General features: G+C 35.7%; 1 protein-coding gene across 4 annotated transcripts in view; it reads right to left on the minus strand.

Annotated features, from left to right (window-relative positions):
* Positions 1 to 16,722, minus strand: part of CLIP4 (CAP-Gly domain containing linker protein family member 4) — a 46,090-nt gene extending 29,368 nt beyond the window's left edge. For 2 of the 4 annotated variants that reach the window (XM_014052691.2, XM_014052690.2), the window contains exons 1-5: positions 16,586 to 16,722; positions 6,238 to 6,391; positions 2,857 to 2,996; positions 2,281 to 2,374; positions 635 to 796 (exon numbers count right to left, since the gene is read on the minus strand). In XM_014052691.2, the coding sequence (XP_013908166.2) occupies positions 635 to 796; positions 2,281 to 2,374; positions 2,857 to 2,996; positions 6,238 to 6,370 (529 nt within the window). In that variant the 5' untranslated portion in view covers positions 6,371 to 6,391; positions 16,586 to 16,722. Of the gene's footprint in view, positions 1 to 634; positions 797 to 2,280; positions 2,375 to 2,856; positions 2,997 to 6,237; positions 6,392 to 8,479; positions 10,810 to 16,480; positions 16,546 to 16,585 lie in introns of those variants that run through there. The other 2 variants (XM_087717886.1, XM_087717888.1) reach the window with 2 other exon arrangements.
* Positions 16,723 to 24,823: the final 8,101 nt, after the last annotated feature.

Below are 24,823 nucleotides of genomic sequence, written 5' to 3' on the forward strand. Positions count from 1 at the left end.
TGAGAGCTAAATAGCTTGAAATAGATCTATACTAGTCTCCCTTTATTTATTTATCAGCATAAATACAACACACAGACACACATATACACACACACATATATATATATATAAATATATATGTATATACAAAGATCATTATAGATATTTAGTAACATTAGTATATTCAGGTGGACACAATTATGGTAAATATCAGTGATATGGCTATCTATCTAAACACTGTAGGGTCAAAACATTTCCCTTTTCCTTTCTACACCCTCCAATTGCCAGTAATAGCATAGACAGAAAACTAGATAGATAGATAGATAGATAGATAGATAGATAGATAGATAGATAGATAGATAGATAGATTGATAGATAGATAGATACGCACACACAGGGGGAGAGAGAGAAGGGGGAGAGGGAGAGAGGGAGGGAGGGAGGGAATTAATAAATAAATACTGCAGCTAAAATGAGTAATTCATGAATGTATGATTATTTGGAGTCTTTAGCCAACATTGTTATCACATTACAGTATGTATCTTTGTCCTAGTTTTTAAATTGTCCTCATATTCAGGAAAACATCAACTTTGGAATAGTCTTACTGATAAGGGAAAGGAACATTTCATTTATTGGTATTACATCTGATGAGATTTACCTTTTGGTTTTGCATTTTTCAAAATGATAGTAATGAGTTCTGGAACATCAAAATAGGAAGCATAGTGGAGAGCATTCATATTTGTCCAGCGACTCCTCAAATTGATATCTGCACCCAACTCAATAAGTTGAGAGGCAAATTTTGCTGCTGTTTTCACATCCCCTGCAAAGCAAATAGTTTGAAAACATAGCTTATATGTAGTGTAATTTGATAGATTTCCACAATATACTAGATAACAGAAGACTCTGTCCAAAAAATATCAGCAAGTTTCCATATAGCCAGTCCTTATAAGATGTTTCTTACCAGAGTTTGAAGGTTAGTCAGACTATAACTACATCAACAATGAAAAAAAAACTCAGGAAAGTTTCCTAGTACTTCGTATATAGACTTTTTCTCTGGATGTCCAGGACAGTATTTTCCTTGATTCTAAATATCTATAGCCAATGACTGGAGTTGATGAAAACTGCTATCTTAACACAACTGGAGAGAATCAAATTGGGGAAACTTGTTTTACAGATACACACAGCAAAAAGATGCTTGAGTTTTGTCTTATTCTCTGTAGGAAAATATATTTTATGATATACCATGCAACTTTCAATGTCTGGATTTGAATTAAATTGTCTTGATTGTTTCTGTTTTAGGAGAGCAGAAAAACCGCAGGATACTCTGCATCTTATACAAGAGGAATAGATGTTCAAGTAACAACAGTTCCTTCCACAGATGCTTGAATAACAATGATGGTGGTGGTGGTGGTAAAGATTATGGCTTAAACATCACGTGTTACTATTTTAGATAATGATGACAGAGAGCTAATGGAAGAGTCCCATAATCAATACAGCAATGCTAAAAGACATCTGACCAAAATATTAGTGAAATTATACCTATGCTATGACTTCAGAAGAATAATACCATTGTTTTATTTATACATAGCAATTAGGACTAAACTATTTAATTCAACTGTTAAATAATTTTACCTTATTTCTTCTGTACCATGTACTAACATGTAATTCTATTATTTCCTAAGATTTTCAAATGATAAAATATAAAGTTTCTGTCTGTTTCCACCCCATTAATTTAAATTGTTGCTGTTTTGGAGGTTACAAGGCTACAGAACAATCAGAAAATAGAAATGGTAATATGTTTATTTCAGTTTAGCAACAATTCCATTTAGAAAGTTTGGAGAGAAAGGGCAGCATACAAATTCTGTGATTACATATCGTAAATATGGCCACTCCATGAATTTTAAAGCGCTATTTGAGGTATCAGAACAACCTAACTTATCATCTATATAAAGATTTAAAGGAATACTGTTACCAAGGTGCATTACTTTGGCCAGTGGGAGGGTGGGTTTAGAAATTCAGTAAAGTGATTTTTGGGTTAGGGAATGTGGCTTATGAATAGAATTCACTGAAGGTGGGGAAATTGATACAGAAGTTCCAAACTGTTCAAATTGGTAGAATTTTGGGCACAGAGGGATGTAGAATTTCTAATATATTAGAATATTACAGGTAGATGATTTGAAGATGAATGACACTTCATTCTTCTCTATATTGGCATAAGCAATATACCTGGAGAAAGCTTGGAAAGAAAACTACTACTCCTGCTGGAAAAACTAGCCACAGAAAATTTCCTATTTCTTTTCTTACCAATTCCATGAGCTCCTGACTTGCAAGTATAGTGCAAGAGAGTCATGTCAGTCAAGCCATCTCTGTCATTCACGTTACAGCCTCTCTTAATGACCTGTTTTTTTGAAAAAATACATCATTTATGATTCTGATGCAGCAACTCCTATTTCCTGGAAGGTAAAATATATATCACTCTCACAGTGATACCTAGTAACAAATTCATTTTACTGCCAAAGGAATTAGCTGCTACATTTCACACAAACGATGACATAAATATCTAGGTTCATGTGATTACTAATTTGCATTTCATCAGTTCACTTAGTACTATAGAATTACTTAAACTAAAAAAACTTGCCAAAATCACGTAAATCCCAAAAGATATATAGCCCTTAATGCACTTTTTAGGAAGGATTTTGCTCTTAGCAGATCATGAAAAGTTACTTAAATTTCTAACTAATAAGGATGCAGATGTAAAGACATATTTGCTAACAGTGAATTGTAAACAAAAATTAAACATGTATTTCCATATATTAAATGACATAACATAAAAATTAATAAGATTTATAGATAAATCCAGAAAATCAATAAATGTCTTACCTCATTTCCTATCACATCAATGTTTTGCTGAACTTGGGGAACCCACTGTCTTAAGATAGCAAATAATTCAGATACAGAAGTTTTGGGATTGAAAAGAATTTCCTGGCATGCTGCATCATTTGGATCGAAAAAAGAGAACTCTACAGGAATGAAAGAATGAAAGAAAGTTTTAGTTGCTAAAAATATTCAGAAAGATTTTAAAAACACTTTTAGTCAAGTTTCATATAACTTAAGAAGACTTCATCACCTAGTGCCCTGAAGATGCTAGCTGAAGATACAGTGTTCAAATGTAAAGCATCTGGACAATGCACAATTGGGAAATATTTTACTATGTATGTCAGAGTTCCAAATAGCATCCAAAATTAAATCAAAGTCCAAGGCAAAGCTTTCCTCAAAGCTCCAATTTATTAAGAAAGCTGTGTTGGTACATCTGGGAAAACCCAAATCTGAAAGCTTCCCGGTTTTTCCCACCCAGTTAAAAGTTCAAGATTTTGCCCCCACACCGACAAGTCCATCACATGGTCCAATCTTCCACTTCCATACTGGCAGTTCCACCTCTCCAGTTCCGGTCAGGTGCAGAGGTGCAAAAACAAAGGATGACCTTGGTTTTCTAGAAAGAGTTTTGTTATGGCTACATATTATCTAACTCCAAACAACCCCCCCTCCCATTTTTCCACAATAAAGAATGCATAGTAAAATAATAGAAAATGTGGCAGGCCAAACATCCAAAAGAAAAGATGGCTGTAGGCCTGACAATGTAATCAATAAGGGATTCTCTAATTTGATGAGATTGAATATTCTACATAGTTTTTTTTTTACAATTTTTATACTTCATTTATGATGTTTTGTTATTTATTTAAATGTGGCAGTCTCAGGGTACTACTCTTTCATATTTTGTTATAGAAAAAACTTCCTTCTTAACCCAGAAAATATATTAAGGAATAACATGTTTTATTTGACAAGATAAAGATGGCACTTAAAATGGGTATACAAATGATAGAGTATGAGAATGACATGAAAAATGATGTTTTGTTGCATATACACAAGAAATGGGTCGATATTTAAAAAAATCAAAAGGGGAAAAACAAATAAACTATAAGATGACTTGGATAATTCTTTTATACTGGATTTACAAAAAAAAGCTTATTAAATCTTTGAAGAATCTCATCAGAATGGAAAAAGAAAAATGAAGAGAGAGCAAATTCTATGGCATTTCAATGGATTAAAATTAAAATCCATGTCAAAATTAAAAGCAAGGAATATAAACTTGGTTTATTTGATCAAGGTTAAAATAAAATAAGTTATTATTTCAGCTAATTCTTAATGAACTTTCTGCTAACATTAAGACTAAAACGATAATGTTTTATGGACTTCTCGATAGATAAGAGATGAGGTATTGGATCAAGAGATCATTGGCTGTAAACTAGGAGGGACTGAAGAGTTACAAAAACAGATTATATTTATTATGATGAAGATTGAAAGTCATTTATTTATATATGGCTTTTCTCTTTCATTGCTATATTTTTATTTTATTTTTAATTTCTATGTTTTTTCTTCTTTGCAATTTCTATTCTATTTTACTTTCTTTTAGTTTGCATTAAATTTTTCCATTCTTAATACAAATTACATTATGTCTACACAAAAGCCATTTAGGAGTATAAGATTAAGTGCATGCACTAGAATTTTCCTGGAAATGCCTGTTATAGTTTTGATATTCAAAAATATCACTAGAGAGTTGTATTGAGATTTTTGAAAAGAAACACTAAAGAATCATCAGTGTTTGCAGAGACTGGAGTGGAATTCTTTAGGTGGTGACTTACACTTCAGAATGCAACAGAGAAAAATAAGTTACTGTGCAATAGGAAAACACTTTGATCAAATTGCTATTGTAAAAAGTTTCCCCCTAAAGAGAATGAATGTGAGGGAGGAATGTTTTAAAGCAAAGAACAATAACTGTTCCTGAGATGTCATTTATCTAAAGTAGGATAAATGACTCTCTTCAAACAATTTTAACGATGCAGAAAGAAAAATAGGAGAAGAGATTTTAGAAGAGTATTTTATATTCCTCCACTCTCAATTCAATGAGAAGCACTTCTTTTTTTCATTTTTAATCATGAATCCATTAATGGCAAGCAACTATGGAACTGGCTGTCTTCGTATTCTATATGTTAAGCCCATAAACACTACAACAACAGAGTCAAAGTCACAATTCTATAGGTTGAGTGCTATATAAATTTTAAAATAAATAAAATGTCCCTGCGATGACCAGTTAGGTAAACCAGCACTGAATGGATTTAAACATCTGAATCTCTAATACTTTTAAAGTAGACTATAAATACTGGAAGCTTCCAGAGGACTGATAAAAAATATTAGATCATATTTAGTCCTCTCTAACAACAACAAAAATCTGTGTTATTTTGGAATTCATGGTCCAAAAAAGAACCTCATATAAAAGAGACAAGCTCATCAGCTAGACAAGGATAACTGTTTAAAAAAAAACAAAAACATGAAGCTATTTCAGAATTAATTATGGACTGCATTTGACCTTAAAAAAGTCAAACTGAGTTCTGGAAAATACTTTATCAGAACTGTAACAATTGTTTTCCAGAACAAAGAGGTATGTCATTTAAAATCTATCTTTAACAAAAGGACAGATAAAAGTATCCTCTGAAATGTAAGCAAGCAGCTACAATTCATTTTGTTCTTTCTTAATTTCTCAATTTCATTTTTAAATTTAGTTCAGTTTAACAAATATGTTATTTGTTATTGATTAACATTTTATTTAGCTTTGTATTAAATTATATTTTTTTATTGAACTGCCTTATTTAATTGCAGTATGGTTTAATTAATTACAATATATGCAAATCTGAGATAATTTGTTTTTGTGAGAGGTTATTTTGGAAGAGGTTATTTATTCACTCGCTTGTTTGTAGTCTTGCATGAAGAAAAGATGCCCAAAGAGGAAAAAAGTTCTAATATATTACACAATATTCATTTTTCACATGACTAGCATATAAAGTATTGTACAACAGCTTCGATGACACTTGCACAAATTTTTCTCATAGCACTCAAAATTGTTCTTGATGCCCTGGTAGGAAAACAATTTTATATATTCCATACTAAACTATATTTTTTATGTTGGAAACAAAATGATTTTACAAGATGCATGTTATGCACTGCTTATATAATAAAGCTATTCTGAGAAAGGTAATTCACTACATCTAGCATACAGCACATTTTAAGAAAAGAATTGTAATATTTCCCAGATAATGTTGATAAGTTTTATTTTACATTCCAAGCACCCCTTTGGAATCAATCTCCATTCATTCAATATTCTGAAACCAGCTCTGCAAAGTTATCTTATTTTATAAATAGTCTTACCGTATTCTGAAGGCATTGGTGCAGCAGAGACTGAATGTGTAATTGAATCTTCGGAGCCTGAGATAAAATACTGGTGCCTTGTACTCAATGAAACTTCTTCTTCAGAAGGGTCAGGAAGTTCCTCTATGGTCATCTTTTAGAAAGCCACCTTTGGCTAAAAAGGATTTTTTCAAAAATATCTCATTAATTGACAAATGACCCAAAATATTATTTGCTCATGTAATTTGTATTTCTATTATTTCCTAAAATATACTATTAAGAGATTCCAAATATTTTGAACATCATGTGAATTCATAGATTATTGTATCATCCAATCATTCCTAAGTATTAAATTTTTATTACAAGGCTTAAAATGAAACTAAGGCAGAATGAAATCTAACTTAGCAAAGCATTATTAATTGACAATATGGTAGAGGGTTAGCAGGTCTCCTTATCTAAATTGAAATATAATATTGCAAATGGACTTAAATCCAAAAAATATTTTCCTGCAATTTTCTAGATAAAATTTGGTCCTTGCATTGCTTGAAAATCATGGAGTATATGGCCAAGAACATACTTGCTACAGACATAATGTTATGACACATGTGATTAAATATTCATTCTTTGAAAATCTTAATTTTGTTTACATATTCTATTTTTTTAATAGTTCAGTCAAATCTTTTAAGACACATTTGTTCTAATTAATGTGAAATTTAGGAAATTGAGGAGCAAAATGTAGAAAAGGTTTCTCAAAGGATATTATTATTATTTTCTGTCTCACAGAGGCTTCCTAACAATAACAGCATTGCACCTTTAATTTTTATTTAAATAATATTTACCTTTCAACAGAAATAACTTTAAGATCACTGCTAAGTAAGGTAGGTAATAAATTACTTTTCCCAAATGTGAAGTTATAGAATTAAAATTCTATTTGTTCATTGTTTTTAATGCAATGAAGCATTTAAAAAGAACATAAAAGGTTTGTCATTGAACAGCATTTTGTGTTCTTTATAGTATATAATCTAGTATAATAATCTATAATATGGATTAAAGATGAGTAATCTGTAATCTAGTATTATAGATTAATATGTAAGAGATGGTTTTAAATAGAATGAAGGATTACAGGATGACTAGTATCCATATGTAAATATAAAGCCATTGCTGATCACCTGAATTCATTACAGGATTCTTTGTAAACATACATCAACTATTCTGTGGGAAACTAATGTATGAGCCTATGTATAGCACTCAAGATAAAAAAGCTATAAATATGATTAAAGTCAGACTTGCATAAATTTCACCAAGTCAAAATTGAAGAGGAATGCTTCTCATTCATGGGACAAGAAAAATAATTGTACTATTAAATGCACAAAATCAATTTTGTGTAATGGTTAAGACATCAGGCTAGAAGCCAGGAGACTATCACTTCTAATCCTGCCTTAGGCACGAAGTCATGGGATTTATTTAGCTTAAGATGTTGGTATATTAGCTAGGAGACTACATATAGTGTTAATACAGAGTAGCTGTTTGTCTGCCTAAGACTGCTAGTCTATTCGGTTCACGCTCACACGCTATCTAAAAGTGTACCTCAGAGGGTGAACTAGAATGCACTCAGAATGGCTAATGGCAATTAGCAGCCAGGAATTCTTCCCTCCACTGATGTCACCTCGCATTAGGACATTGCACTTGGGCAGATCCAGCATCGATTGCATTCATACTTCCACATGAATTGCCATTATTTTTCCCATTGAAGTGGTATCTATTTATCTACTTGCATGTAGCATGCTCTCAAACTGCTAGGTTAGCAGAAACCAAGGCAAGTGCAGGAGCTTATCCCGTAAGATGGTTCTAGGACTCAAACTGTCAGAGCACAGACTTTCTCCAGCATCTCTAAGCCACTGAGCCACCATGCTTCCAGCCACTGGGTGGCCTTGGGCCACTCACTACCTCTCACTCAGGGGAAGAAGGCAATGGCAAAACTCTTCTGAAAATCTTGCCAAGAAAACTGCAGGAACTCATCTAGGCATTGCCAGGATTCACACTAATTTGAAGACCACCCCGTCCAAAAATGCACTAAAGGAAACATATTACTCATATACTACTTTGACATCATATTACTATTCAGCTGCTATTAGCTTCAAAATTGTCAAGTTATTTCACAGCATAGTTCATAAAGCATGAATACTTCTATGGTTTACAACTAATCCTTGTAAGTATTGTTTAACTCTTTCCTTTTCTAAATTCTCTTGTTCATACAGCTTACCATAGTAATCTTGTATAATTTTCTTCTTCTCTACCATTCCATAGCAAATTTGCCCTTGATCGTTTTTTAATTGCAATATTTTCCTGGATTCTCTTTTTTCAATTTGTACGCCAACCATCTGCCTGGTTTATTAGCATTTTCAAAATAGTTCTGTTTAGCTCCTCTGATTTTTTGTGCTAGTTCCCCTTTTTCCAGTAAATCCATTTTACGTTTATTTATATCCATTTTTATTTTGATATTCTTTTTTTTGTGGCGAGTTCTATAGCTCTTTTTCAAGGGCCTTGTAATAATTCTCTAAGCCTTTAAGAAGTTGTCTTTTCTTTATATTTCTCTTTCTTATATGTCTATTATCAAGCCTCTAGTGTAAGCCTTCATTGTATCCCAAAGGTTCTGCATCGTTGTATCTTCCTTTCTATTTTCTTTAAAGAAAAAAGCCAATTCTTTTTCAATTTTCTGTACAAAATCCTTCTCTTTTAATATTGTATTATTTAATGTCCATCTGGATCTCTTTCTTTGTCCTTTCCATTTAATTATAATTGGATTATGATCTGCCCAAGTACTTGTTTCAATTTCAAATTCCTGTACCTTACAAATCAGTTCTGTTGTGGCCCACATCATATCGATTCTGGAGTATGATAAATGTCTATTTGAATAAAAAGTATATTGTTTTGGTAGGATTTCTTTCTCTCCAAACATCTCTAAGATTTATTTCATCTGTCATTTTAAAAAAGGCTTTCGGTAGTGGTTTTCTATTTATCTTGGTAATGTTTTCTGTTTTATAATCCAGATTTTGATCTACAATTCCATTAAAATCTCCCATCATGCAAATATCATTATAGTCCAATTCAATTATTTTCCTATGTACTTTTCTGTAAAATTCATCTTGTTTGTCATTGGGGGCATATATTGCAATTAAAAGTATTTTCTTTGAATTGTTCATAATTTGCACCATGAAGATTCTTCCCTCGTCAACTGTATAAATTTGTTTTGCTGGAATTATATCTTTAACATAGAAAATCACTCCTCTTTTCTTATAGCTTCCAATGCTGTAAATGATTTCCCCAATTTTAATTGCATTAATAAATGTTCATGCTCTTTTTGAATATGAACTTCTTGTAAACAAATTATGTCCAATTTTAATTTTTCTAATTTATGAAATATTTTCTCTTCCTTTGATTGCAGAGTTAAGTCCATTTATATTAATTGAGATCATTTTTCCCTTCCATATCTATATTTTATAATTAGGATTTATAGCTCTAGTTAATCTTTGTTCTCCTTGTTCTCTAATGTCATTGCCACCTGTAGCTCCCTCTATTTGAATCCCACCTAACACACCTTCAAGTTCCTCTATCTCAACTGCACATGCCTCTTGCAAGTTTACCAATGGATCCTCTCTTCTGGTCTCCTCAGCCTTTCCTTTCAAATGTTCATTAAAAATGCTTCTGCCTTATCGGTTGTGTCTATTTTGTATCTTTGTCCTTGCCATGTAAATATTAAACCTTCTGGTATAAGCCATCTGTAGTTAACGCCTTTCTTGAGTAGAATCTTAGTCAAGAATTGATATGTTCTTCTCATCTCTCTCACTCTTCTTGGAATTTGTTTCAACACTACAATCTCCTTCCCTTTATATTCCAATTTTCTATCTCTTGTTTTCTGTAGAATTTGTGATTTAATTATTTTCTTAGTAAATCTTACATGGACTTCCCTCAGTAATCCATTTCTCGCTCCATATCTCATGTAGACTCAAAATACCTCGTCTATGCCATCAATCCTCTTCTCTTGAGTAATCTCTAACACATCTTTCAATAATTCTGATATTATTTGCGCCAAGTCTTCACCTTTTTCTTCTTCTATGTTTTGAAATCTTAAAAAAATTCTGACTAATCCATTTCCCATCCCAGTATTCCGCTGCTATCATTTTCCACTATGTTCAGTCTACTATCAATGTTCTCCATTTTCTTCTCTCTTTCTTCATCCCTTTCTTCAATTTTTTGTAGTGTCTTCATATTTCATCATCCATTGTTGAATCGTTTCAATTTTTTCTTCTGTTTTACTTGTCTTTTGTTCTATATACTCTATCCTCTTCTCAATACTCTCCCCTCTTGCTTCCAATTTTTGTATTCCTTGCATAATTGCCTCTAACGTAACACCCTTGTCCTTTTCCTTTTCCTGTTGAAGCATCGTCTGTATTGATCTTTGCCCTCCTGCGGGTGAAGAGGAGGGTGTTGTTGTTGCGGAGCCAACAGTTGCTATTTTTCTACTCATCTTCCTTTTGTGTTTGATTTTAAATGTGAGGAAGCAAAAAGTGAAAGATGAGGAAGAGCAAGAAAAAAAAGAGGGGAAGGGAAGGGAAGGGAAAAAATATGCAAGATCAAATATGGAAGATAATATGGAAGATCAAAAATCAGGAAGGGGAAAAAAGGAGATTAAAAAGTAAAAACAAAATTTCTTGGGTCTCTTCTATGTAAATAGTTATAAAAAGAAAAAAAGAAGATAAAAAAAGGAAAAGAGAAAAAAATATTAAGATTTTATTTAGTCCAAACACACTTGAAACACTCTAAATGAAAAACCAAAACAGAAAAAGTAGACAGAGTGAAACCACAACTTCCAAAACAAGGTGAGATAAACACTGCCACCAAAAGGGAATAAAAAAAAGGAAAAGTTCAAAGTCCTTATCAGGCGAAAGCTTTTCCAAGGTCACTCTAAGCTTTCCCCTTTAAAAAGAAAGATTTAGTTTATTCTTTCAAAATAATTTTCGCAATTTTCGAAACAGCTGTATTCCTCTCACTAGCATATCTAACTAAATAGCCTTGAAAAGTTTTTCTCCAAACATTCATGCAAGAATAAAAACATTGTTCCAAAACCACTAGGTGGCAGTGATACTTGTTTCAATATCGACCCTTGTTACAATGTTACACTCTGTCTTTAACTTTCTCTAAGAAAAACAGAAATAATTAACAAAAACCCTAACAAAAAGGGAGGGGAAATTCTAGGTCAATTCCAACGTAATTGTAACAATGATTCCAAAAAGAAAAAAGTCCAACAGAGTAAGTAAGAAGAAAAGCACAAAGGGCTAGTCCAAGATCAAATCAAATCGCTTCAAATCGCTTCTTGAGTCCAGTCAGGCTTCCGGCATTAAAAAGGGAAAAAAAAGGAAACATTCAATTAACTATTTCTTACAACCACCGCTTATTTTCTTATTAGTCTTTCTTTCTTTAAGTAAAATCTCCAAGTTTTAGGGTATTCTCTCTCCAAAGAAAAAGAAAATTAAAACTTTCACCAAATCGACATGCTTCTCTCCAGCGCTTATGTTCGGGATGGTTAGCAGTTTCAGCAGCTGTGAGGCTGACTCTTAGTTGCTGGCAAAGGGGGCTTTTTCCTGGATCACCAGAGACTTTGCGGGTGTCTCTGGGATCGACAGGATGTACCCTTGCCTATCACCATCTCTACAGGACGATTTAGGTCCGAATGGACCGTCCAAATGACCAGAATTCGGTGGCGATCCTGGGACTCCAGGAAAGTCCGACCATTCCACTGCGACACCACGCCCCCTTCATCTCCCCAGATATCTAAAGAAATGGAAACATTACTAGAAAGTAGAATAACTATGATGGAATTAACTGAAGCACTTAAAAAACAAAATAACGGCAAGGCTCCAGGCCCACATGAGCTACCTACAGAATTCTACAAGACTTTTCAAGATTTGTTGTCCATCCCACTACTGGAAGTTATGAATGAGACGATGTCAGAGAGTAGGATACCCAAATCATGGTCAGAGGCATATATTACGCTCCTATCCAAAGAGGAGGCTGATTTATCACAAATTAAGAACTATAGACCCATCTCCTTGCTGAATTCAGACTATAAGTTATTTGCTTTGATACTAGCAGAAAGACTTAAAAAATATTTAAATGATTTTATTCACCCCGACCAAAATGGGCTCTTACCAAAAAGACAAATTAAAAATATGAGAATAATTTTGAATACATTGGAGTATTATGAGGTGCACCCTTAAAAACAAATGGCTTTGATTTTCTTAGATGCCCAGAAAGCATTTGACAATGTGAATTGGCGATTTATGTTCTCACAATTGGCAAGTACATAAGTGGGGTCAGTTGTTGCCAGGTATAAAAGGATGTATGAGTGACCAGCACAGGAATAAGAGTGGCTGCTGCTGGGCGAGGGGATGGTACATGAATGGCCCATGAAGTGCAGTACAACCATATTGGAGTTGGGGTTGACTGCTACTGGGCACTGGATGTTGCAAGCAACTTACTATCTTTCCTGCCAACTTCCCCATTGACCTTCCTTCTAGGAAGCTAGCAGGAAAAATTGATTGTGTGACCAAGAATACTGTACCAATCATAAATACAAGCTGGTTGCCAAGCACCCAAAGTACAATCATGTGACCACAAGGGTGTTGTGATAGCCAGAATTCAAAGGACTGATTTTAAGTCTTCTTTATCAGCACCATTGTATTTTTGACTCGCCACTGAACAAGAGATTGATAAGACAGGGCTACTAGCATAAAGCAAAACTCTGAAGTGAAGTTTATGTAAATACTCACGAAAAATGGGAGGGGGGATGTAAGACTCGGAATCCATATATTTTTTTCAAATGAAAAGTTTTATTAACAGCAAACTATAAAATAGTCATGTTATTATTTGCATGGACTAAAGTAAAATCCTTCACTTGTCTCTTAGGTTTGGCAGAAATATCTCTAAATTTATAACATTTTTTTTCACAAATATTTTTGTACTGTATGAAAATAAAATATGTAAAAATCAATTTCTTTCCATTTTTCTTTTTTGGGGGGAAAAGACCTTTAGGTGAAGCAGAAAAATACTCCCTTTTCTTTCCAGGTATCTTAGAATGCATAAGTTCTGTTTTAGAACTGCTATCCCGTGATCTACTGATTATTCAAAGTTAAATATAGAAAAAAAATATTAGGAAAACTTCTGAAAAGCACTATGTTTCTACATTTCTAGAGGACAGTTCTAATTAGCTTGATTCATTGCAATCCACTAGTTTAGGTACATCTGGGTCAATAACTGTAAATTATCTGAGAAATATATTCTGCGGATCTCTAAAGACAATGAGTCAATTTTAGTGCACTGCAACAATACATAAAGCGAAATTTACCAGCAAAATACAAAAAAGTTTTAATATATCTTAAACATAATTACAACCTGTCAATTCTCTTTTATTCTTTCATATACTTGGAGATGTCTGTTATTTTAAGAAATAGATGGGTGAAACAACATATAAAATAAGAAAGCAACCAACATTTCGGTCTTTGACCTATTGTTTTTATGGATTCCAATTCCACTAGTATTTTGAAGAATTTTTTTCAGGATTCTATCTAATTGTATTTATTTATTTCATATGTTTATGAATCCAGCTATTTCTCTGATAGAACATATTATAATACAATTTTTTATTTCAGGATATATTTGGGTGCTCCCGGGCTTAGCTGTTTTCTAGCAGATGTTTCATTATGAAACAAGATAATATCAGCCCTACAAAAGTGTAGGGTTTATTCTCTTTTTATATACTAGTGGCTTGCCCTGTCAGTGTTCTTGCTGGTTCTTTGATTAGGCTGTTTACTATTAGTTTGTTTTTTGAGTTGATAGTTTCTTGTTTGGGATATTGTAAACAAACAAAACAAGTAAACAATTGCTGTTCTTGGTGTTTATCTGGGTGTTGAGTATTTTGGTTTCTTTCTTTCATCTTTGGGTTTTTGACTGTCTCTTTGGAATGTGGTGTTTGTTCATGTGTGCGCATGTGTGTTGTTTACTTCTATATGCCTGTGGGGCTGCTTTGTCTGAGTGCCAGATTTCCAGGAATTCTCTAGTGTTTTTAGACTTGGCAAAAAACCAGTGTCTGGGTATTATGAGCTATGTAATGAAATCAGGTATCACAAAAGTGTATGATGTATCATATTGCAAATATTCTACCATAAAGTCTTAGCATTCAACTTTCAGAGCTGACTAGAATGTATATTTGGCAAATTATTGACTTTGAAAATTACTTTTCTCTGGATTATACATAACTTCAGGACATGGTCATATTGTTGTTTATTTTCAATCTACTCCTTACATTTCAAAATGTCATCCTGTAAACTGTGGAAGAGTATTCTCATGTGTAATTCTGAGTATATTGGAATTCATTAGAGTAATTAATTCTTTCCAGATAAATTCAGGAATGATAAACACCCCTTTGGTGGACATTTTTCAATCCGCTTTTGTAGTACTATACACTCTCCGGAATATTTGAATTGGTTAAAACTACTATTTTAATCTTTATTATAAGATACATTTAAGAATATAAAATAATTTATATTATTTTAAATTGTAAATTAGGTATTATTTATACTTTAATTAATAGGGCTATCTACTCATCAATGACTCTGGGTGACTTACAGAAATATTTAAAGTTACAGATCTTGTGTTTTGTAAAATGTGAATATAGTAAGCATTATTTATTAGCAAAACAATTCTCCAATAATACTTAATAAGAGCCTTGTAACAAAACAAACGGCAAATGTATCTTTGATGGGCTTGGCTATGAGTCACACCTTCCTTCAAAACAAGTTTTGGCTTTTCAGCTCACCAGCTGCATGTAGGTTATCTGAAGGAAGCAAATCAACTTGTAACTAGCCTCAGATTCTTCACTCACTGGATATCTTTCAGTGAGTTGGTTCACTCCTCAGAGGATGGTACAACAGGCTCCACATCTTAAATGTGCTAACCCTACTTTATTTCTTTAGCAAATAACTAAAGAATTCAAAGTCTACTGGAGAAAAAGTAGTCTACGCTTTAGTTATGCAGAGTTTAGGCTGCAAATAGCATTAAACACTATTAGGTCTTATCCTGCTACTAAATATAGCACAAGCTTCATTAACTACAACCAACAGTTCTGTTAAAAGGTGCAGGGCCTATAAAATTAATATTCCATATTGTGATAACTGCACAGAAATCAGAATGGCTTTTTGTTGCAATTGAATATAAATATAACATAAATAATAACAAAATCTAATCACATAAACATGTACAATTTGACATTTATCAATCTTCATAAATTAAGGAATGTTTCCTGTTCTACCAATAAATGACTGTGTTTCTGAATGTTTAAACATAATCATGATAAAATGATGTTACACTATCTGTTCATTTAATAGAGGGATATTGGCAGAAAATTATTAAACAGAAATTACCCACAAAAAGTTTGGTATGTCAAAGTAGCCAGGCTAGTTCTGCAAAATAGGAGGGAGAAGTACTAGGACTGAAAGCTGTTCTGTCAGTAGCAAATGGATAAAAGAAAAACTAGAATTAACTTCAATGTCAATCTATCCTTAGCCTGCAGTTTTACCTTAAATGCTCCCTTTTTAAAGACATGACACCTATTAAAGCTGTATTAGTGAAATTGTTCCTTCTTGGCATACCTTAGGCAGGCCAGGGGTTGAAAAAATCAAGTCTGACTTAAAAGTCTGGGCATTAGTAAAGAAAAAAGAAAAAGAGGCTATTTGTACTATTGATAAAGTGATTGATAAATTGATAAAGCTGCAGCTGATCGTGGGAAATGGGGAGGGGGCTCCTTCAGAGGATACCACACCTCTGTTGCATAACGCTTTTATACATTCAGAAAAAAACATCCTGGGTGCCATTCCGGCTGTCTTGACTTCGGCTCCCGGTTCTGCGCGCAACCATCGCCACCGTTCACCCCACGCCCCCACCTTGCCACAAATCCCAAAACGCGCTCCCGAAATCCGCGGTTAACAGCGCACGCAAACCGGCTTCCCACCGCGGCACCCGGTGCACGTGCAGGTTTCCTTTCAGGCGTTAGGGTCCCACGTGACGTCACTCCCCTCTCCCCCCGTGCCCACCCCTCACACAACAAAGCTGGGCATATCCTCGGAACCCCCCCCCAGTGCGTCATTCTGCCTCCCCCCCCCCCACCTACACCCACGCCACGCCTCCGATTTGGGGAAAGGGGACCAACCCTTCGGCGCGCTCTGCCTGAAGTCTTTCCAGATAATCCGCACGAAGACAGCAATAGCAGCAGCAATTTCCCCCATCCACCCCCCCCCCCCGCGGCCGCCCTCACCTGCCGTCCCCTCCGCAACTGCGGCTCCCGAAGCTCAAGAGAACCGAGGGGTAAAGTTCCCGCCCACCAATCTGGGCTCCCGCCCACCGCACAGACGTCGGAGAAGGAAGATCAGGTAGTCCCGCTAAGCTTCCTATCCCCCCGCCCCCCACATGCAGCAATGTATCTGCAACAAGGTTCTCCCCGCCGCTAACTTTCCCTCCCACTCCCGCACGCTGCTGTCCTGCCTAGCCAATCCGCATCGTTAACTCCGCCCCCGATGAGATCTTTTGCATATCCAGGATTCCTCCTCCTCTCGCCTTCGCCGTCCGATGCGCCTCTTGTGTGGTTTAGCTCTTGGGGGCGGGAGGGAAGCACCTGAAACCACGCCCACATTCAATGGCCCGCGTTCGCTCTTCAGTTTTATGAAGACGAAGAAAGAGATGCGCATGTGCAGACTTTGATGGGAAAGCTACTCTAGCGGCTTCATCGGGTCTCAGCAATTTTTGTCTGGTTTCCAATGGAGGGGGAAGACTTTCTCAGCGTCATAAATACTGCAGAGCGTAGGCTCGTAAAGGCACGTATATAGGATAGGTGACCTAAAAGCACTTTGTTTGTGTAACTATATCTGTGTACTTTGATTACTGACACTTATTTTTCTACTTTTTTAGGAAGTTACATTATCATTAAATGATAATAGGACACAGTAACATGTTCTCTTTCACAAAAAGAACTTCATCTTATTGCTTCGAATAATATCAAAATAGGCATTTTACAGTGCTGCCAAGTATGCATATATTAGGGCGGTAAACCCTTTAGATTGGAGTTTTGAATAAACTTGTGTAGCATTGTGTTATAAATTGGTACTGGCTTTTCTGTGGAATTAAACTACAGTATTCTTATTTTTAGAGGGAATAAAACTATTTTTATCCTTATCTCCTATTAGATGGAATGAAATAGTCGTAGCCACAAGTAAGTGGATTTAAAGAGGAGAAAAGCAATGTCCTTTCCCCCTTGGATAAGAAACTAAACTAGGATTCCAGTAGTAAATCCTCTAATAAAATAAGGAAACAAAGGAATATAATAGAACTCTGCTAGCCAGCTGACTGTCAGCTAAGAGCCAGTTTATGACAGTCTTAGACTAGTATAAGCAATGTGTTCTTTGAGTATTTATAAATCTTAGTAAATAGTAAATACAATGTAAGACCAGTTAAATTTATAAAACAACCTAACATCTATACAGTAGATATAAAGTTATAAAATAGACTCTAGAGTTACGTATAATGCAATAACATCTAAAATTACAAAAATAGTATTTAAAATTTAAATAAGATGTGGTTATTTGTAAAATTGTAGAAAAAAAATCTAAGATTATATAGAATACATTTATAAAGCAGGAAATTGATCCATCAGGATTCAGAAGATCTTCCATGCTACTTCATGAAATTCCGTTCATCACTCTTTTTAAAGGTATAAGGAATGACACATTTTGATATGCACAAATGTTAATGCATTGCCAATGCATCCTGCAAAGCACCCTTAATGGCCCTCTACACAGCTCTCTGAAGGTTTTAGTTTTTTTTAAAAAAAATGCAGCATTCAATATCTATGTTCAAGTGTATGTGCAAAAGGGAAAGGAACCAAATGCACTTGCATTGTTTATAGCTTCTTGTCTTTTCTTGCTCTGATCTAGAACACTACACTTAATTGGGCAAATTTTCCAAGTGTCTCTTGCTTTCCATTTTGGAAATGAAAAGGAAGCAGCTGGTGTCTGCATTTAAAACACTGTTAACTTGAACCTTTAGGCAAATTATTTAATTTCTCTAGTAAGTGGAAAGTAAAAGCAGAGGAACATTTTATATTGAGAAATATGGAGATAATTATTTGGTGTGCTATATCAAGAAAAATCACTAAAGCCAACTTGAGTAATATTTCATAATTGAAGGGAGTATACCTTCAAAGAATAAAGTTCCAGCTTCAAGTGGCATGAAAGAATTTTTCTATTGGAGTGATTAAATTTTATATTCTTGGAATCAAACAAAAAGCAACCAGCTGAACTAGTTATAAGGTAAGAAGTCACACTATAGCCAGTTCTTGGGTTTTTTTTACTTCTAGGTAATCTATTAGGAACTAAAAATATTATAATTCCTCTGCATTTCTGGTTCTTAATTAATTATGGTCCAAGATCAATAATAAAAAGAAATGTAGCAGGATTATAAAAGGACACAATTTTAAAGGATAAAATTATTAAAAATCCTGAAACAATAACAAGGAAGTAGTAAATTTATAAGTATTAATGGAAATTTTGCAACCTAATAGGTTTCTGGTGATCGATCAACTTAAAAAAAGTGATAAACTCATAGCCACAGGAGCACTGAATCCATCTGTTTTGTTCACCATTGAAAATATAAGGGACTTTGTAAATGGTACAGTTTCAACCTCTGTATTTAAGCATAAGCAAAAGTAAGTGACCAATTGTCCTGGTAGTCCTCCACTTAAATCACAACTGACCCTGGAATTTTAGTCATTGAGTGATATGATTGTTAAGTAAGACACTACAACCACCATACTGGCTCTCCCAGTTCAAGTTGTTAAGCAACCATGTAGGTCACTAAGTGGAACACTATGTAGAGGATGCTGGCCTTCCAGGTGTGATGGGTGTAGGGAAAGAGCAGAACCTGGATCATTTCTCCACTCCATCAATGGGAACAATCATGAAAATGATGCCCTTTTTCATTGGAAAATCTCTCAGTGTGCCAGAGGTTGCACTTCAAAACTGGCAAAAACACTAGCAAATTACATTGTTCTAGAAAACTCAGAACACTAGCATTGGCTAGCATTCTCCCCCCCCCCCCCCTTGGAGGGACAGAGATGATGGTGTTTGTTGAAACACTAGCAATTGCCAACATTCTGAAAGGCTGAGAATGATGGAGTTTGCTAGCATTTTCACCAGATTTGAGGTCCCTACCTCCAGCACATGGGAGAATTTTCCCTCCATGCATGGGGAAGTTCCTTCAGAGATCTTGAGAAAACAGACCTCAAATCAACATCCCCCTCTGCTTACAATCGTACCTGGTGGTTTCTCCTTTAACTCTCTGGGGAAATGGGCGGAGAAGATTGCAAATGGTAATTATATAGTGTCAGGGCACTTGGCAATCAGTCATTAATGTGAATAGATTGCCAAGTGCCCAAAATGCAAGCATGTGACAGGATTGTAGGAAGCATAATGTTTTACAAGAGCCAGAAGTGCTTTGCGAACCATATAGCACCCACTCTGAGACCTTTATGATTGAAAACGGATGTTAAACGAGTAGTCATAAATTGAAGACTACTTACATGTAGGACCCTATTTGTGCTAAGGTAAAGAATTCTGTTGGTCCAGGTAGCAAAAAAAAAAAAAAATCAGGAGTCTGGTGGCAGCTTTTCTTAACAAATTTTACTAAAGGGCATAAGCTTTGGGAAGGTTTTTAGACAGATCATTACCTTTTTAATTAACAAGTCTAATAAATTGAACACCCATTATGTTTGTTGAGACCAATGAGATTGCTTGAAACCTTTTGATGTATTTGAGTTCAGCAACTTCTCATTCAATCGTGCATTTTTAGTCCTGTTTTTCCAAAGCAGTTATTTTAAGGTCTGCCATTGAGTGTCCTTTGTCAAATTTGTCCATTTTAATATATAAGTGCCAAAATATCTGCTTTAATTCAGTCAGCATCTTATGAAGGTCAGGGGTAAATACTATAGTGCTCGCAAGGAAAGGCCACAGTATACCAAATCGTTATTGATTTGGCTGCTTTTGATAGATCTGAACCTATCTAACCAAGTATCAGGGACCAAGGAAGTTCCCCCAAATATTTACTACAGTGAGAATTTTACTTGGCAGAATCATACTTGAGTTCTTCCAAGCAAGTTGAATTCAAAGAATTGAAAAAAGATAATTAATAATAATGTGGACTTCTCTGTAGTCTGAACCATTATTTAATTTTACCAGGAAGTGTTGAGTAGGAAGCATTAACTCCAGGTTTTTCTTGCTGGCTCTGCAGCCAGGATTTTTATCATTAAAGTGAAGAAAGGCACAATCAAGTTGGCAACTTGCAGAGCTAGTTAGTGCAGGCATTACCTTCAATGACAGCATAGTTTGCAATAAAAACAAGGGTTGGGCCCACATATATAGCAACCCTAACCACTAATTCTGGAAATACATGTCTTATTGGATTCTAAAACAAGAGCAGGCCTGTCTATTGAAACTAAGCATGGAGTAATTTTTCTCTATGTTTAGTTTCATGACTTTAACAACATGTACCACCAAATTCACAATATGGAGTCATCTGTGTCTTATAGTATACCAACACATCATTTCTTATAATTTCATCAAGTAAGGTAGGCAAGATAGGGCTTTTTCAAATCCCTATTGCAGTCAGACATGCTCCAAGTTTGATGCTGGTTCTGTCTAGCTTGTCCGTATTAAATAAAAATTCTTGGGTATATGAGAAAGCTGTTGCTCTTCAAAACTAACCATTGTATTCAAAGCACAATAATGTTTATCCCATCAAACTTTGTTATATGCTATCAGCCAATCCATGTAAAAACACCTGTATGCTGCATGGATTCTATATTTCACTTGTCACAGAGCATCTGGGGAATTATGAGCACAACTGAGACCAAAATTTCTGTTGCTTAACGAGACATTTGTTAAGTGAGTTTTGCCCCATTTTATGACCTTCCTTATCCCAGTTGTTCAGTGAATCAATGCAGTTGTTAAGTTAGTAACCCGATTCTTAAGTGAATCTGGCTTCCCCATTGGCTGTGCTTGTCAGAAGGTCGCAAAAGGAGATCATGTGACCCTGGGACACTGCAACTGTCATAAATATGAGTCAGTTGCCAAGCGTCTGCATTTACATGACCATAAGGATGTTACAGTGGTTGTAAGTGTGAAAAATGGTTCTAAGTCCCTTTTTTCAGTGCCAATGTAACTTTGAAGGGTCACTAAATGAACTGTTGTAAGTCCTGTAGCGATGAAATATTTTGATTAATACAAATTTTAAAAATTCTTCAAGCAATCCATTTGACAACTGTCTTTTTCTGGTTGAATTTGCCTTAGTGATAAAGTTCTCTATGAGATATTTTATTTTTCTGCTGTAAGCTTAAAGAAACAGCTACTATAATATTTAGGTTTTTCTTCACCGCATTTCAAGTCTCTTGGGAATTTAAGGCATTGTACAGGGTAGATTTTCTTTCTCTGCAGCAATTCTTTTCATTAGGTTGGGCTGAGAAGACACTGGTTACCTTAAAGGGAACTCCAGATTTCACTGGAATGTAAATTTGTATTCCCAAGCTTGTACTTGCACTACCCAAACTTATATCCACACCATATCATTGCAATGTTTGTAAAGGAAAGGTATGTTGCCATTGAAAATAGCAAAAGAAACTAGAGCAGTGTTTCTCAACCTTGGCGACTTTAAGTCCCGTGGACTTCAACTCCCAGAATTCCCCCAGCCAGAATTCTGGGAGTTGAAGTCCACGGGACTTAAAGTCGCCAAGGTTGAGAAACACTGAACTAGAGTCAGGGTTAGGGTTGGAAATGGTCTCAAAGTTAGGGTTAGGTCTCCTTGGAATCGTGGCCGAAAACTGAAATCAAGGGTAGATTCTAAATCATTTTTCAAAGGAAAATGGTTGAAGCTTTTCGTTTGGAGTTGTTTGTGGTTCATACTAAAACACTTGAGAAAATCCCTTTGCCATTGAAAATGAAACTTAAGGTTAGCCCTTTTTGGAGTCGGGGCCAAAAATTGATATCAGGGATAGATTTTTAGATGTTTATAAAGGAAAGTGACATTGACAGCTTCTGGTAAGCATTGTTCATAGTCCACAGTAAAATACATGGGAAGTCCCACTGCAATTGAAGATGAAATGGGTTACGGTTAGAGTTATAGTTAGGGTTGGGGCTAGGGTGTGTGTTAAATGTCAGGTTTCTGAAAGATGCCCTAATTAATTCATGAGTAATGGAGTCAGGGACGAAAATGGATATCAGGGATAGATCCTGAGTCATTTTCTATGTAAAGTGATAGTAACAGGTTTTCATTTGGAGTTGTTTATAGTCTGCAGTGAAATACATGGGAAAAAATTCATTGCCATTGAAAAAAAGAATATGGTTAGGGGTAGGGGTAGACTTCCTTGGAGTCAGGTCAGAAAACGGATATCAGGGATACATTCTGAATCATTTTTCTAAGGAAAATAACAATTATAGCATTTCATTCAGAGTTTTTTGTGGTCCATAGTAAAATACTTGGGAGAATCCCATTGCCATTGAAAATGAAACAAGTTAGGGTTAGGTCTCCTAAGACTCAGAGCCAAAAATGAATAGCAGGGGTAGATTCTGAGACGTTTTCTCGAGAAAGCGACACTTACAGCTTGGGGGGGCGGGATTGTTTGTGGTCGACAGTAAAATATTGTCATTGGAAATGAAATTGGGTTTAGAGTTAGGGTTAGATCTCTTTGAAATCAGGGTCTAAATCAGGAATAGCTTCTGAGTCACTTTCTAACCAAGCAACCATTACAGCATTTCATTCAGAGTAGTTTGCGATCAACAGTAAAGTATATTACACTTCCTTTTGCTTTGTACATGTTGATGTTGTTAATACTAACAGAATCAAGAGTAATAAATTATATATTCTGATCAGGGGTGGGTTTCTCGCCCCGTTCCAACCGGATCGGTTGGAACGAGGCCGGCGGCGTCCTCACGCATGCACGCGGCGCGTGCGTGCACGCACGCGGCATCCTCGCGCACGCACGTGATGTGCGCGTGCATGCACGCGATGCACGCATGCGCACTAGTGTCTGCGCGATGCTCCAGCTGCTCCTGGAGGATCGCGCAGGCGTTCTGCGCATGCGTGGAAAGCACAAAATTCGAAAAAAACGGGTAAGGAGCGGGCGCGGGTGTGCGGGCACGTGCGGGCGCGGGGGGGGGGCTTCGCCGTTCCCGGAAGTTACTTCCGGGTTCGGCGACCAACCGGATCGCAGGGACCGGTGCGAACCGGTCGAAACCCACCCCTGATTCTGATGTACTATGTATTACATACTATCTGATAACCCGGTGTTGTCCAGGAATGTATTTATTGGGGGGGAAATGTCGGGACAAAAAGTAATTTCTAATGTTGGATTCTCCCCCTTACCAGAGGGATCCCCTTGTGGAGTACTGTGAAGCCATTACCATGGCAACTCCACTGCGCTGTACAGTAGAATCCATTTTATGGCAGTATAGTAGAAGCCATTTGAAGGCACACAGGCTGTATCGTAAAAGAATCCACACCCTGAGTGGTGTTAGGGGTGTCTTACCCCACAGTATTTGTTTCCAGAAAGTAAGTCAGCTGTGTACCAAGTTTGGTTGAAATTGCTCAAGGCGTTCCAGAGTTATGTTGGAACACACATGCACATCTATTTAGATAGATAGATGATTGATAGGTAGGTAGGTAGGTAGGTAGGTAGGTAGGTAGGTAGGTAGGTAGGTAGGTAGGTAGGTAGGTAGGATGGTAGGATAGGATAGGATAGGATAGGATAGATTGATTGATTCAGTTTGGATGCTGGCAAATTCCCTTGGTGCATATGTAGCTCTGCCTTTGGTGTCTGCTCTAATGAAAAATCACAAAATATAGTGATTTTGTAACTTTAAAACACATCAAAATTAGCATTCAAGATATTGCTACATTTTCTTTCCCATCCAACTTCTTTAAATTTCAAGTTACAGGAATAGAAGGTCCAGACACATAAGAAATAAAAAGGAAACTTAATACTTAAAACATTAATGCCAATTTTCTTCAGAGGCACAGTGTATGAGCTTGCAGTTAATAAGTTATGTGAACTCTTGTGTGTGTGTTGTGTACTAAAGTTAGCTACAGAGTGAAAAACTGCTTTACAATTAAGCATTTTATATGCTCTCTTCACTTCTGTTTATTCAAAGACTAGATTGCAGATTCCAATCTGGGTCAGTCGGGGGACAAAGGTTTAGTCTCCTGAGCTTTCGGACTTGTGTTGGAGCCCATCCTCAGGGAACTTCTCTTTATGGGAATATTTGCTTTGGACTATGTATGGTATTTATGCGGTGCCCGATTGGGTATGGCTTATCGGTTGATTGAGGTGTTGATCGCCAGCTATTAAGTCATTGACTGTTGTTTCCTTGTGCTGCCAAGTCCTCCTTTCCTAAGTACCTGATAAAATTAGCGTTGCAGATGATTACTGACATGCAGAAAGAGGATCCAACTATTT

The sequence above is a fragment of the Thamnophis sirtalis genome, unplaced genomic scaffold (genome assembly GCF_051295495.1).
Source record: "Thamnophis sirtalis isolate CommonGarterSnake01/CBP01778 unplaced genomic scaffold, rThaSir2_p1.2 scaffold_6, whole genome shotgun sequence".
Lineage (NCBI taxonomy): Eukaryota > Metazoa > Chordata > Lepidosauria > Squamata > Natricidae > Thamnophis > Thamnophis sirtalis.